Source organism: Ovis canadensis, chromosome 21 (assembly GCF_042477335.2).
Source record: "Ovis canadensis isolate MfBH-ARS-UI-01 breed Bighorn chromosome 21, ARS-UI_OviCan_v2, whole genome shotgun sequence".
NCBI lineage: Eukaryota > Metazoa > Chordata > Mammalia > Artiodactyla > Bovidae > Ovis > Ovis canadensis.
The window spans coordinates 24,262,009-24,277,510 of NC_091265.1; the positions used below are offsets into that span (position 1 = coordinate 24,262,009).

The window sequence follows — 15,502 nt, forward strand, 5'->3', positions numbered from 1 at the left end:
TCTCCTGCATTGCAGGCAGACCCTTTACCGTCTGAGCCACCAGGGAAGCCCAGTTACCATGAGCCAGCAGTAACAAAAAGGTCTCTCCATTTCAAGCTCTCTACTAAATAATTCTTATATCAAAGGAGAAAAACAAAGTAAAATTACAGAATTTCTAGAAAATTATGATTATGTAAATATAATGTATCAGAATCTGTATATAATCAAAGAGGAAAATTCATAGCCTTAAATACTTATATCAATAGAACTTAAAGAATGAAAATAAAGCCTCAAACTAAAAAGATATTTATTATAAAAGGAAAGAAAATTAGCAAAAAAAAATGGAAGGGAAAAAAATGACAGCAAGAAATAAATTAGAAAACCAAAAAACAGAACTAATAAATGATTCATTGAAAAGCAAAATCAACAAAATTAGTAGCTACCAATAATACAAAATAATGAGTTGAGAAATAACTATTGAAAACAGAAAATTCAATCAAATCATATCAGACTATTTTATATGAACTTCATGCAAATAAATATAAAAATCTTTATAAATGGATAATTTTGGGGAAATGGAAAATTTTTAAGAGATGGATAACTTTCTGTTAGAGACAGAGTTGAGTGAGTTTAAGCAGACCAGTTTCCACAGAGGAAACTTCTTAAGAACTACCATGCCCAAAACAGTCACCATGGCCAGGAGGGGCCACAGAGGATCAGACTAAATACTCAAAGGCCAGAAAATTCACTGCCACTTAAATTACACCAAAGTAAGGGGGAAAACAACAAAACTTATAAAACATTTTCTAAAGTAAATATGACAATGACGCTAAAATGGATAAAGAACACACAAACATGTAACACACACAAGTAGCCATCTCACAAATAATGACGTCTTAGTGATGTCATGATCAACTGAGCTTTATTCCAGCAAAGCGGAGATTATGGAATATCAGGAAATCCATTCATCTAATTCATCATCAATAACAATTCATTGGAAAGATCTGGTGATTACCACTTCAATCACATATTTAAACTTAGAACTACTCAGAAGTTTGGGCCCCCTGATAGCGTCAGCCTCATCTATGAAGTAAACTCTTACCAAGAATATTTAATTTGAATCTAATCAAAGATTTCGACTGAACTTCAAGTTCATAGAAAATACTATTTAAACAATTCTGTGAGGAAAAATTTCTGACAAAATCAGAAATGATTTTACACACAACAAGATAACTGGCCTGGTCATATCAATAAGTCACTGCCATGGATGATAAAAATGGGATGGATGATTAACCTAGATAAAGAGAAAATAAAGAAACAGAACACCCTACATCAACTTGGACTAGATTTCGGTTCAAAAAAACCAGCTATGGAGTATTTTAGGACAGTAGGGACAAGACGGTAGTTGGAAATGACTGCTAATTTTCTTATTTGTGATAACAGTGCTAGAATTATGTAATTTAGAATATACATGATGATACCATATTTAGGAGTGAAAATATCATGATGGCAACAACATACTTTTATGTGGTTCAAACACACACACCTAATACCACACATACATAGATTTAGAACCACATAAAAATAAAGTAAAAAAAAAAATAAAGTAAAAATGGTAAAACATTAACTGTGGTTGACTCTAGGTGATGATTATACAGGTATTCATGTCAACATTTTCTGCTGAAATGCAGGCAAATGACTTCAAAAATGCCACCTTATCGTTCAAGTGCTAAAAAATAAACCAAAGCAAACTTGGTCTAAAGCATCTTTAAAGTTTCATATATGAGTAATATACTTTGAAATCATACTTCCAAAAACCGATATTGGTATGTATAAACTGATTAAGAAGTTACAATCACCACAAAAATACTCTCGTTACTTATGGGGGAGAAAACAATAAAAATACTTAACACAACACAGTTACCATGTGTCAGACACTCTTCTAAGCACTTTTTACATAACTAAGTCATTTAATTCTCTGAACAACTATATGAGTACTTAATCACTATCTCCATTTTTCAGATAAGAAATAAGCCATAGAAGTCACACAGGAAGTGGCAGAGCTAGTCTCCCAAGTCAGATAATATAGGTCCAGCATCCACACTTATTTAGTGACTACTCTGTACTCTCCTCTTGGCTAAGGTAATCTATATTCCTGAGCAATGTTTTTGTTTAGCCTCTTAGTCGTGTCTGACTCTTTTGTGACCCCATGGATTGCAGCCTACCAGGCTCCTCTGTCCGTGGGATTTCCTAGGCAAGGTTACTGGAGTAGGTTGCCATTTCCTCCTCCAGGGCATCTTCCCAACCCAGGGATCAAACCCATATCACAGCATCTCATGCATTGCAGGAGAATTCTTTACCGCTGAGCCACCAGGGAAGCTCATGTTCCTAGCAATACTGACTTGATGTTGCTGGGGTTATAACACCCTTTGATTTTAGTAATTTTGCTAATCCAAAAGCATGATCAAACAGAGAATCACAAAAAGTTAGACATTATTACATTTACAAAAATGCATTAAAATGGCCTCAGGTAGTTTAGGGCTTCCCTGCTGGCTCAGCGGTAAAATAATCCACATGCCAACACAGGAAACTTGGGTTCAGATCTCTGGGTCAAGAAGATCCCCTGGAGAAGGAAATGGCAACTCACTCCAGTATCCTTGCCTGGGAAATCCCATGGACAGAGGAGCCTGGGAGGTTACAGTTCAGAGGGTCGCAAAGACTCAGACACAACTTAGTGACTTAAAAATAACAAGTAGTTTAGGTAAATATTTAGTTATATTAAAAGATCTATCTATATTCTTACTAGAGGACCGATGATTATAACAAACATCTTCATCAGCTGAAAGATGACCCCATCTTGATTAACACATGACACTGTCTTGATTATCTGGGATAAAGGTGGAATCAAAGCAGGTCTCAGCAGTAAAAATAAATATTCTTGAGATGGCAAAAATTATTTTATGCCAAATGTTTAACTTCAACAGTTTACCTGACTGAAAAGCTTACATAACATTTGTAATATTTTGCAGAAACCTTATTATTCCACATGGAACATTTTCAAATTGAAAACAAAATGTTTTTTTAAATGAGAAGATATTTTAAACATAATAACTGATTTAATAGAGGTAATGAGTCTAAAGCAAATTACAAATCTAGATAAATAAAGAAAATTATTGTTTATTTTCTTAGGTGTGATAATGGAATTGTGGTTACAGAAAAGATCTTTAACTGGAATTTATGCATGTCATGCTTTAGTTTGGCACATCAGAGGACTCTCTAGATTTTTTGTAAACAAAGACTAATGGGTATTATTACTGTATAATGTCAATCTTCTTTTTCACAGGCTTAAAAACATAAATAAGTGTAAAATTAAATTCTCCATCAAATATTTGCAAGATTGAAAAATATATGTGGAAATATTTCTCTTCCCTGGACCACAATAAACACTAAGCAAAAAACAAAAACAAAACTCTAATTTGGGTGAGAATGGTTCTACTAAATATGTAGATATGCAAAATTTTACCTGCTTTTTCTCTCAACTAGAATGGCCACATAAGATGCTGGCAAAGCGGCACCAAAGCCGGGACTCCATAAGTAGAATTTTCCAAGTATCTTCCTGAAATTGAAATTTGGAAGGATTAAATAAAATTTCTTGTTGGTCACTGCAGTTATTACACACAGAAGTTCCCCTTCTCAGTTCACCCTCTGTCTACGTGTCCCACAGCAAATCAAATTCAACATGGCCAGAGCCAAGCTCATTCTTCTTCTCCCCAGGCTCCATGAACTTGCTCTTCCTTGTCTGTTCCTAGGTTAATGACATCAACAACCACTTATTCACCTATGTGTGGCATTTGGAGACATCCTTGGCTTCTCTGTCTTCCATACATGAAATCATCCACTTAAGTTCATCCATATACAACTTCTCTCTCAAATTCCTCTCCAACCTACCGCCTTTGCCTCAGTTAAGTCCCTCACCATCTCTTCTTCGGGCTACTACAACAGCAAACTAATAGGTATCTCTCCTTGCAGTCATTTAATCTGTTACATTCATTCAGACCCAATATTCATTCAGACCCTGGACCCAACACTGTTCACTCTGCAACCCTCTAGGTTCCAGTTTTCTCATTTTTCAAATGGGAATAAGTATATTACCTATCTCATACATAATTGCTATGGTGGCTACATGAGATACTTCCCAGCACCATGCATGGCACAAATGAAACACTCAGAAAATGTTAGCTATTGTTTTATTATCACTACTACAATTTTTTCAGCTTTTATTGATATATAATTGATTTACCATAGCATGTTCATTTCATTTGTATAGCAAAGTGATTCAGTTATATATATTTTTTCAGATTCTTTTCCCTTATAGGTTATTGTTAATACAAAATATTAAGTAGAGTTCCCTGTGTTACACAGTAGGTCCTTGTTGGTTACCTATCTTATATATAGTAGTGTGTATATGCTATTCCCATAGTCCTAATTTACCCCTCACCTTTCTCCTATCATAAATTTGTTAGTTCTATGTCTGTGGGTCTCTTTCTGTTTTGCATATAAGTTCATTATATCTTTTTTTCTTTTTTTACTACTCCTATTTTTTAACACATGATAAATAGTCAACAAATGTCTCTCTTTTGCTTCTACAACCCTGGATAAGTTTTCCTTACATAATTTACTAAAATATTTCATATCTTTTAGTTATATGTGTATATAAAGCTCTTCTTTTACTAGAATACATCATTTGAAAGAAAGAATCTACAAAGTGTCTCACTATGGTATCTCACTACAAATGGCCATTAACTTCTTGGGTTTTCAAAGAGAAAATAAAAAGAAGTCTGGAGATATTAGGATATTCTTTTTTCCTTTCAAAGATGATATATTCCTAAGAAGGGGAGAAACAAAAAAAAATAAGAAAGTATCTGAACAAAGGTGCTCAACTGCTAAATGATGTATTATAGGAAAAAATATTTACTAGATACATACAGATAAGGATCAAGAATCACAGATAAAATTATCTTTTCAACTGAAGCTTAGCTTTAAAAAAAATTAGAAAATCTACAAATAACATGGTATTTCTGCAATGGGCATCAGAAACTATCTGCCTGAGAAAACTGGAGGTGGTTCTCCCTCTAATAAAATCCACAAATGACTTACTAAATTATTGAATGTAAGAATTAAAGGAAAATAACTCAGTGACTCAGGTATAGGAGGAATATAGGTGTTACCTTATAACTAGTATTTAATGCTTTCACAACTTAACCAAAGGGTTCATATAACATAAATATGCTTCAGGAACAATTTATTATTATTATTAAATCTAATTACCCTACAACTCTATCTCTAGAGTTTTAACAAGTATTAGAAACTTTCCAGAGACTATGTGATAAAGAGTTTCTTGCACGAATTATTCAGGTCAATTTAAAGGCATGATTTATTCAATAGTATAAATTATATCAATTATTTTCTGTACAATTTAAAAGTTTATAAATGTTATTGTTCTTAAGGAAAAAGAATCTATGAAAGACACCTGGAAATTATCTTTCTACCTGCAAAATTACTTTGGGCAATACTAAGTGGGTAACAGAATATTAACAGAATGTAAAGTATTTCAACTTGACAAATTAAATAACTAGTTTGGGTTGTCTGAAAGATAAAGAGTAAATATCTACTAAATATGTTAGGTACATCACAACACCAAAAACTGAATTCTAACTGCATATATATAGCATGAAGCATGTGACACAGATAACGCAATGAAACAGGACCACAAGTTTCATCAGTAGGATATGCCAGAAGTTTCATAGATAAACACAAGCACCTTATGGCCCTTTGGAAGTGTGTTCACTACATATGAACCTAAGCTACATCATGGACAGTTGCTTTGAATTTCAAATCTATAAAACTGAAAAGTTAAGAAACCCTCATTAACAACTCAGTAAATATAGTGGGCCCCAGAAAATATATGATGTCTTATAGCACTTTTGTTACATAATCACAGCAATGATTTGAGGTTTATATCACATCTTAGGCCAAGAAGGCCACAATTCCTGGTTTTGCAAGCTTTCTTTGAGATAAATAAATGCCATGTCCCAGAGAGAAAAAAATAAACAAGGAGTGACCTGCACAACATTTCTATAAACATCTGTTTATTTCAATTTCAATCAAGGAAATTTGCATTAATCTCCACTGGTTATTATGAGTACCAACCTTAAAATGCAAAAGAAAGCCATAAATAAGGCCCCATTAGCAGTCAGAAATGAAGCAGACTGTAGGATCTCAGGGAGCAGTTTGTGTAAATAATAGTCTAATTTTCGTTTCCGGAGAATTGCAGCAATCTGAAAAGAAAAAGGGTCTTTTGTTTAATCCAACCAACTTTTCCCACTTAAGTTAGCTCTTATGTGGAAGATACTGAAATAATAGCATATATTTAAAAATTAAAGTAAAAACCCTGGTATTTTATAGATCCTCTATGAAAATTCAATTTTCAGGACAGAAAGAAGACACTTTAATTTATTGAAGGTATAACAGGTAAAGGACCACAACATGGATCAATCACATGATAAGTAACCTCCAAATTTGAGGTAAATATTTATAGTGCCTTAAAAAGTTTTAAACTGAAAAATAAGATATATTTTTAAACAGAAAAAAAAAAGTGAAGTTCAATTCAAACAGAAATTGAATGCTAAACAAAACTGCATTACAGATATTATCAACCTGAATATTAGAGAATTTCAGTGACAAAAACTAGAAAATGATAAAAACCATTCATTCAGTTTCACTGAAAAGGGAATATGAGCTAGATCAGAGGCATTCTCACAGGTACCATGAAGAAATGCTGTTCTATCAAGGTGAAACAATATGATCAAAGGGACAAAAGATGACAGAATTAGGGAATGAGGGAGGAAATGTAAGAAAGGGCAAGACAGACTTGAGCAAAGGAAGACCCAGGGAAGCCTGCATTCACTCCTCACCATTCTGGGCAGAACACCTTCCCTGTGCTAAGGGAAATCTAACGGCCTCATCTCGGTTCTTTTCTTCTTCTACCCCTTAGAAGCTTCTGATGATCTACTTCACTCAATTATAAAACTGTTATTAAGAATTAAGCCATACACAGGAAACACAACGGCAAGTAAGATCTAATTCTTGCCTGCAAGGAACATAAAGCCTTGATAGAGAAACACACATATAAACAATTAATGACAGTATGGCAGTGTGGTAAAGCTAGACTAGAAGAAGAAGAAACTGCTATGGAACTACTATTAGAACATGACCAAAACGGAGATGGGACTGTGCAGACAGTAATATCTGGAAGACGGATCTTGGCACATAGGTAAAATGCTGACAGAAGAGACGTTTCTATGCTTCTGTGACTGCAGTCTTCTCATTCTCCCATGATATCGCTACATGCTCTTCCTTTGTTAGCATGTCTTCCTCAGATCGCTACTCCTCCTGTATATGTCCCCTCCCACAGCATCATCTACCATATCAAAGTAAAAATTCCAATATAATCCTAACATTTCCACTAAATTCTTAATTCATACTTCAAATGTCTATTGGACATGTCAATAAAGATGCACCAGAGACATCAAAAAAAAAAAAAAAATCAGCCTGTCCAAAGCAGAACTTCTTTTGTTTCCTCAAAATGCCTTTACTTCTAAGTTTCCCACCTCAGATAATAGTGTCACATTCACCTTATAATGTAATTAAGGAACAAAATGTTGGTGTTATCTTCAATTACACCCTGGATTCTCAACCATCTCCTCAGCTCTAATGGTCTTCTACTATCTTCAGGGTTTAGAAAGTAATCTCTTTCATTTTAGGCTTTTGGCATACAATCCCATCACTTCATGGGAAATAGATGGGGAAACAGTGGCTGGCTTTATCTTTTGGGGCTCCAAAATCACTGTAGATGGTGAGTGCGGGCATGAAACGAAAAGACGCTTACTCCTTGGAAGGAAAGTTATGACCAACCTAGATAGCATATTCAAAAGCAGAGACATTACTTTGCCAACAAAGATCCCGTCTAGTCAAGGCTATAGTTTTCCCAGTAGTCATGTATGAATGTGAGAGTTGGACTATGAAGAAGGCTGAGCGCCGAAGAATTGATGCTTTGGAACTGTGGTGTTGGAGAAGACTCCTGAGAGTCCCTTGGACTGCAAGGAGATCCAACCAGTCCATCCTAAAGGAGATCAGTCCTGGGTGTTCATTGGAAGGACTGATGTTGAAGCTGAAACTCCAACACTTTGGCCACCTGATGCACAGAACTGACTCACTGGAAAAGACCCTGATGTTGGGAAAAATTGAGGGCAGGAGGAGAAGGGGACGACAGAGGATGAGATGGTTGGATAGCATCACCGACTCAATGGACATGAGTTAGGATAAACTCCGGGAGTTGGTGATAGACAGGGAGGCCGCGTGCTGCGGTTCATGGGGTTGCAAAGAGTCTGACACGACTGAGCAGCTGAACTGAACTGAACTGATGGGCACAATATGGTATACTGCTTCATACTCAAGTAGTTACAGAAAAAATTTCTTCTGTTCCTGGAAACACACATAATACCTCTTATAACAATCAGGTTGTGTACAAGTATCCCTATAACCTGATTGTCTAGTAAACATAACTCCCAAGCAATTTACATACACATACACAAACACACACACACACACACACACACACACACACACCCCTCCTAGAACTAATAAAGCAGTTGAGCAAGGGATTAAACTAATAAAGCAGTTTAGCTTTTTAGATACAAGCTAAACATACAAAACTTACTGGTATTTCTATACGAGGCTGATGAATACATGGACCCCCAAATTAAAAATACAACAGCATTTATAACTCCTCAGAAACCAAAACACTTAGGGGGAAATCCATAACACCTGTGTAGGACGTATATGCTGAAAGTTACCCAGTGCTGATGTTAGAAATCAAGAACATATAAATAAATATTCATAGACAGAAAGACTCAATATAGAAAGACATCAGTTGTGCCCCAAAGTGATAAATAGGTTTAACACAATTCCTATTACGAACTCAGAAAAAGTTTTGGAGAGGTTGAGAAGATTATTCTGAAATGTACATAGAAAAGCAAAGGAACTATAAACGCTAAAATAACATTGCAAAAAATAAAGTGAGAGGAATGAGTCGAGGCAATTTCAAGACATATCATACAGCAACAGCAATGGTTTTGCGATACTAGCAGAGGGCCTGACAAATAGATTAATGAACAGAATAGAGAACCTAGATACAGACCCACCTAAATAGATCCAGCTGATTTTTGACAAGGTACATATGCAATTCCACGGAGGAAAAATAGCTTTTTCTGCAAACAGTACTGGAGTAAAAAGAACTCCATAGGCAAAAGAAAAAAAATTAACTTCAAAGTCTCACAGTTTATACAAAAATTCAAACTATCAGAGACATAAATGTAAAACCTAAAGCTACAAAACTTTTGAGAGGAAAAAAAAATCAGAGAAAATCTTAGAGATCTAAGTCTAGGCAAAAGCACAATCCATAAAAGGAAAAACTATAAATTACACCTCAAAATTAAAACTTTTTCTCTGTGAAAGACCTGATAGAAGATAACAAGCAAAGGCATAGAGTGGGAGAAGATACCTGTAAACTACAGACCCAGTGAAGGACGAGTATCTAGAATACAGAAGAGAATCTCAGAATTCAACAGCAAAAAAATAAATGACCCAATCAGAAAATACAAATGCTATGAACAGATATTCACCAAAGAGAATACGCAAGTGGAAGATAAGCGCATCAGTCATTAAGGAAAAGCAAATTAAAACCACAATAAGCTATCACTAAAGAACTGCCAGAATAATTAAGTTTAAAAATACTGAAAACACCAAATGCTGGCAAGAATGCAGAGAAACTGGATCTCTTGTGCATTGTCAAAGGGAATGTGAAATAGCAGAAGCATTCTAAACAACAGTTTGATAGTTTCTTTAGAAACTAAGCAAGCAACTATCTTATGACTCAGCAACTGCAGTCTCAAATGTTCACCTTAGAAAAATGAAAATGTTCGCCCCAAATTTGTTCACCCCAAATTACAGCAGCTTTGTTCGTAACAGTCAATAAATGGAAACAACCCATATGTCCTTTAAGAGGTAAATGGTTTAAAAACTAAGTTGTATGTATCCACACTATGGGTTACCATCGGCAATAAAAAGAAATGAGCTGGTGATACACGACACAATATTGATGAATTTCCAGAGAATTGTGCTAAGTGAAAAAAGCCAATCACCAAGGACTACATATATATAATTCCATTTATATAACATACATGAAATGACAAATTTATAGAAATGGAGAATAAACCAATGGTGACCAAGAGTTAAGAGGAGGTGGCTAAGGGGGAGGGAGTAGTAACGCTATGAAGGGGTACCCTGAGGGATCCCCGTGGTGATGGAAAAGTCCTGTACGTGACTATGCTACTGCGTGGTCTCCAACTCAGTCTGACTCTTTCTGACGCTGTGAATGGTAGCCCTCCAGTCTCCTCTGTCCATGGGATTATCCCAGCAAGAATACTGGAGTGGGCTGTATTTCCTCCTCCAGGGGATCTTCCCAACCCAGGGATCGAACCGGTGTCTCCTGCACTGCAGGTGGATTCTTTACCACTGAGCCACCAGACACTATATCAAGGCAGTTATTTAGGTTCTGTTATTTTACTATCATTTTGCAGGATGCTACCACTGGGAGAAACCAGAAAAAGTGTACAGAGAATCTATTATTTCTTCCAACTACTTGAAAAGAAAGTTGTTGCTCAGTTATGTCCGACTCTTTGCAACCCCACAAACTGTAGCCCACTGGGCTCCCCCTGTACAGTCCATGGAATTTTCCAGGCCAGAATACTGGAGTGGGTAGCCTTTCCCTTCTCCAGGGAATCTTCCCAACCCAGGGATCAATCCAAGGTCTTCCACATTGCAGGTGGATTCTTGAGACACAAGGGAAACCCTCCAACAACTTAAGAATCTACAATTATCTCAAAATTAAAAGTTCAATGAAAAAGCAGCCATTCACATGGCCAACGGGCATATGAAATATGCTCAGCATCACTAGTCATCAGACAACTGTACAGTGAAATACCACTACACACATACACACACACACACCAGAATGTCTAAAACAAGGAGAAACGGCAATGCAAAGAACTGTCAGGAATAAAGTAACTGGAACTTCACACACTGCTGATGGGAATGTAAAACTGCATACTTACTTCAGAAAACTATTATTATCTAATGAAACTAAATGTACTCTTTCCTATGATCTGGCAAGTTCACCCCTAGGAATATAACCAAGAGAAATAACTGCTTATTTCCACCAAAAGTCATATTCATAACATTAAAAAAAAATACCACAAAACACCTAAATGTCCATCAGCAGTAAGGTAGATAAATTGTACATATTTGCAACACTGGTAGATCAAACTAACAGTACATTGTGAGAAAAAGGAAAAATCTGACACAATACCAGAGGAAATAATCTAAGACCTTATCAACACTGTGCTGTAACTCAGAGCTTTCAACCAGGATTTTCATGTGGCCAAAATACTGATCCTCGCATCAGTCTGGGTAGCCAGGCCAGGACTCAGGCAACAGAGCAACATGATAACCATCTCAGTTTTCCCTAGTATGCCACACAATTGTTATCATTTACTAGCTGGGGAAACAATGGAAACAGTGAGAGACTTTATTTTGGGGGCTCCAAAATCCCTGCAGATGGTGACTGCAGCCAAGAAATTGGAGAACGCTTGCTCCTTGGAAGAAAAGTTATGACCAACCTAGACAGCACATTAAAAAAGCAGAGACATTACTTTGCCAATAAAGGTTTGTCTAGACAAACCTATCATTTTTCCAGTAGTCATGTATGGATGTGAGTTGGACTATACATATAACGAAAGCTGAGCACCGAAGAATTGATGCTTTTGAACTGTGGTGTTGGAGAAGACTCTTGAGAACCCCTTGGACTGCAAGGAGACCAACCAGTCTATCCCAAAGGAAATCAGTCCTGAATATTCACTGGAAAGACTGATGCTGAAGCTGAAACTCCAATACTTTGGCCACCTGATGTGAAGAGCTGACTCACTAGAAAAGACCCTGATGCTGGGAAAGATTGAAGGCAGGAGGAGAAGGGGACAACAGAGGATGAGATGGTTGGATGGCATCACCGACTCAATGAACATGAGTTTGAGTAAACTCCGGGAATTGGTGATGGACAGGGAAGCCTAGTGCACTGCAGTCTATGGGGTCGCAAAGAGTCAGACACAACTGAGCGACTGAACTGAATTGTGTATACCACAGCATGCTACAGTATGAAAAAAGTTTAGAAGCACTGATCTAAACAAATAACAGTAATTGTACTAGCCATGTAAGAATTATAAGGGTACACGCACATGTGTATAAAATTATCAGACACCATCAGACACCTTTACAAACTTCACATTTTATAGCAAAATAATGCTGCAGTGTTCATATACTTTGATAAAGTAATTCCACAGTAGTAAATTCCTTATCAGGACTTCCCTTGTGGCTCAGACGGTAAAGCGTCTGCCTACAATGCAGGAGACCTGGGTTCAATCTCTGAGTCGGGAAGATCTCCTGGAGAAGGAAATGACACCCCACTCCAGTACTCTTGCCTAGAAAATCCCATGGACGGAGCAACCTGGTAGGCTACAGTCCATGGGATCGCAAACAGTCGGACACACTTCTTTCACTTTCAAATTCCTTATCAATTTTCCAAATATGCATAAAAACACTTAGCTCAACAAAGTAAATAATAACACTATGATTAAAATATATACTTCTATTTGTTTATTTATATTGATATAACTTTTGAAGACTAATGACCAGGAAAAAAAAAACAATCAAAATATATACAGCAATAAGACAGACTACAAAACAATATTTTCTAATGAACATATGAACCAAATACTAGAACATTATGCATTAGGTTATCTTTGAAAGGTTATAACAGATTATTTTCAGCTTTTTGTTTGGGGTACTTTCTAGATATTCTGCAACCAACATGTTACATTTATAAAACTGGTAGGAGGGGAACAAGTATGAGAAAGAGGGGACTACAGGAAAAGATCTGAATAGAGAATAGAAATATTCAGCATGACAGAGTATAAAATAATTAGGAGGTACAATTTTACTCTAGTTTTACAACTAACAATTTCTATGAAGGCTACTTGTTTCAATGCTCTTTAGATTTCATCTTCCTCATTTATTCAATAAAGAGGCATGAAACAAGAGTGACATCGATAAGATGGCAGAATAGCAGTTTATAGCACTCATCTCCCTGCAGAAGCATCAATTTGAACAAATATCCCCATGCAAAATTACCTTCATAAGAGCTAAAGATTCCAGGTGAGAAATTAAAGCACCAGGTGATACACAGAAATAAGAAAAGATGCATTCAAAAGGGTATCAAAGACAATCTCATATTACTCACATCTCCCCACCTCCAACCCCAGGCAACGCAGCATGCAGAGAGACACCCACCAAGCAGGAAGAAGAGTGAAGTGTGCATCCAACATCGCCACAAACCCCAGCTCCACACCTGCCAAGGAAAACCAGGCACCAGGCCAGGCCACGCAGATCAAGGACTCAGCTGTGCCTCCACTGACTCAGACTCCAGGCCCGTCCCGACGCCAGGTCAAACTCCAAGAAACCACGCTCCAGGTTTACCCCATGAATGCAGGTTTCAGGCCCCAGTCTGAAGTCTCAAACACCAGGCGTGCTGAGGGCGACTCACGTATAAGGTACATAGCAGTGAACTCAGGTTTCAAGCTCACCCCCAGACACCAGAGTAGCCTGCCCGAAGACTCCAGCAGCAAAGCCACTCACAGACTCCACCAAATGGCTCTCACTGCAGAAGAAAGTGTAGAGACCGGAAGAGGCGCTCACAGCTCCAACTGCACACACACCAAAACAAGGCTGCAGCAACAACGGATGTTCAAGAAAACAAGACGTAAGAGCGGAACAAAATAAAGCACCAGTTTCCAACCCTAAATAAGTGGAGATCAATGAACTGCCAGCCAAGGAATTCAAAACAGTTGTCTTAAAGAACTGCAGTGAGCTCTAAGGGAACACAGATAGACAATTAAAACCAAAATCAGGAAAGCAATACGTAACCAAAATGAGAAGTTAAACAAGAGACCGAGAGAAGGAAGGGAGGGAGGGAAGTAGGAAAGAAGGAAGGGAGGAATTCTGGAATTAAAAAACATAATGACTAGATTTGACCAAGCCAAAGGAAAAGAAAACCAGGGCGCTCAAGATAGATCATTTGAAATTACACAGGCAAAAAAACAAAAAGAAAAACAATTGAAAGAGAAGGGAGATAGCCTGAGAATTACGGGATGCCATCAAAGGAAATTATGGATACCTTGAGGAATCCCAGAATAAGAGAGAGAAAGGGTTAGAAAGCACAGAAATAATAGGGGAAAAAAAGAAATATTGACTGGCAACTTCCTCAATCAGAAGAGGAAAAAGGACATCCAGATTCATGAAGTCCAAAGAATCTCAAATAGATTAAATACAAAGGACTCTATTTCTTATTTTTCTATTCCACTAATTTTGAGATGATGAATGTTTACTCAGTTCAGTTCAGCTCAGTCGCTCAGTAGTGTCTGACTCCATCACCAACTGCCAGAGTCCACCCAAACCCATGTCCATTGAGTCGGTGATGCCATCCAACCATCTCATCCTCTGTCGTCCCCTTCTCCTCCTGCCCCCAATCCCTCCCAGCATCAGGGTCTTTTACAGTGAGTCAGCTCTTCGCATCAGGTGGCCAAAGTATTGGAGTTTCAGCTTCACTAATCATAGCATAATAACCATTTCATGATGCATGTAAGTCAAATCCTTACACTGTGTACCTTAAACTTACACAGTGCTGTAAGTTGAGTATTTCCCAACAAAAATGAAAGAAAAAAGTGAGACATCTTCACCTCGACACATTACAATCAAATTCTCAAAAATCAAAGACAAAAAGAGAATTTTGAAAGAAAAAAAAAAAAACGCCAAATAAGAATACTTTATCTACAAATCTGTCCTTCAAAATGGAAAAAGAGATAAGGACTTTCTAAAAAAATCAAAAGCTAAGTGAGTTAGTCACCACTAGCCCTGCCTTATAAGGAATGCTAAAGGGAATTCTTTGAGCTGAAATGAAAAGATACTCACTGGAAATATAAAACTCACTGGTAAAAGTAAAGTGAAGTGAAGTGAAGTCGCTCAGTCGTGTCTGACTCTTGGCGACCCCATGGACAGTAGCCTACTGGGCTCCTCCATCCATGGGATTTTCCAGGCAAGAGTACCGGAGTGGGTTGCCATTTCCCTCTTCAGGGGATCTTCCTGACCCAGGGATCGAACCCAGGTCTCCTGCATTGTAGGCAGATGCTTTACCATCTACGCCACAAGGGAAGCCCTTGGTCAAACTAAATATATAGTCAAATATCATGGAATATCCTGTCATGGTGCTGTGTAAATCAAGTGACTAAGAATAGAA

The 15,502-nt window shown here is 37.2% G+C and overlaps 1 protein-coding gene across 1 annotated transcript in view; it reads right to left on the reverse strand.

Moving 5' to 3' along the window:
* The window catches only part of TMEM135 (transmembrane protein 135), a 268,804-nt gene that overhangs the window by 220,403 nt on the left and 32,899 nt on the right, over positions 1–15,502 (reverse strand). Inside the window, exons 2-3 of the mRNA XM_069564786.1 lie at positions 6,190–6,317; positions 3,503–3,595 (exon numbers count right to left, since the gene is read on the reverse strand). Coding sequence (XP_069420887.1) covers positions 3,503–3,595; positions 6,190–6,317 — 221 coding nt within the window. The remainder of the gene's footprint in view (positions 1–3,502; positions 3,596–6,189; positions 6,318–15,502) is intronic.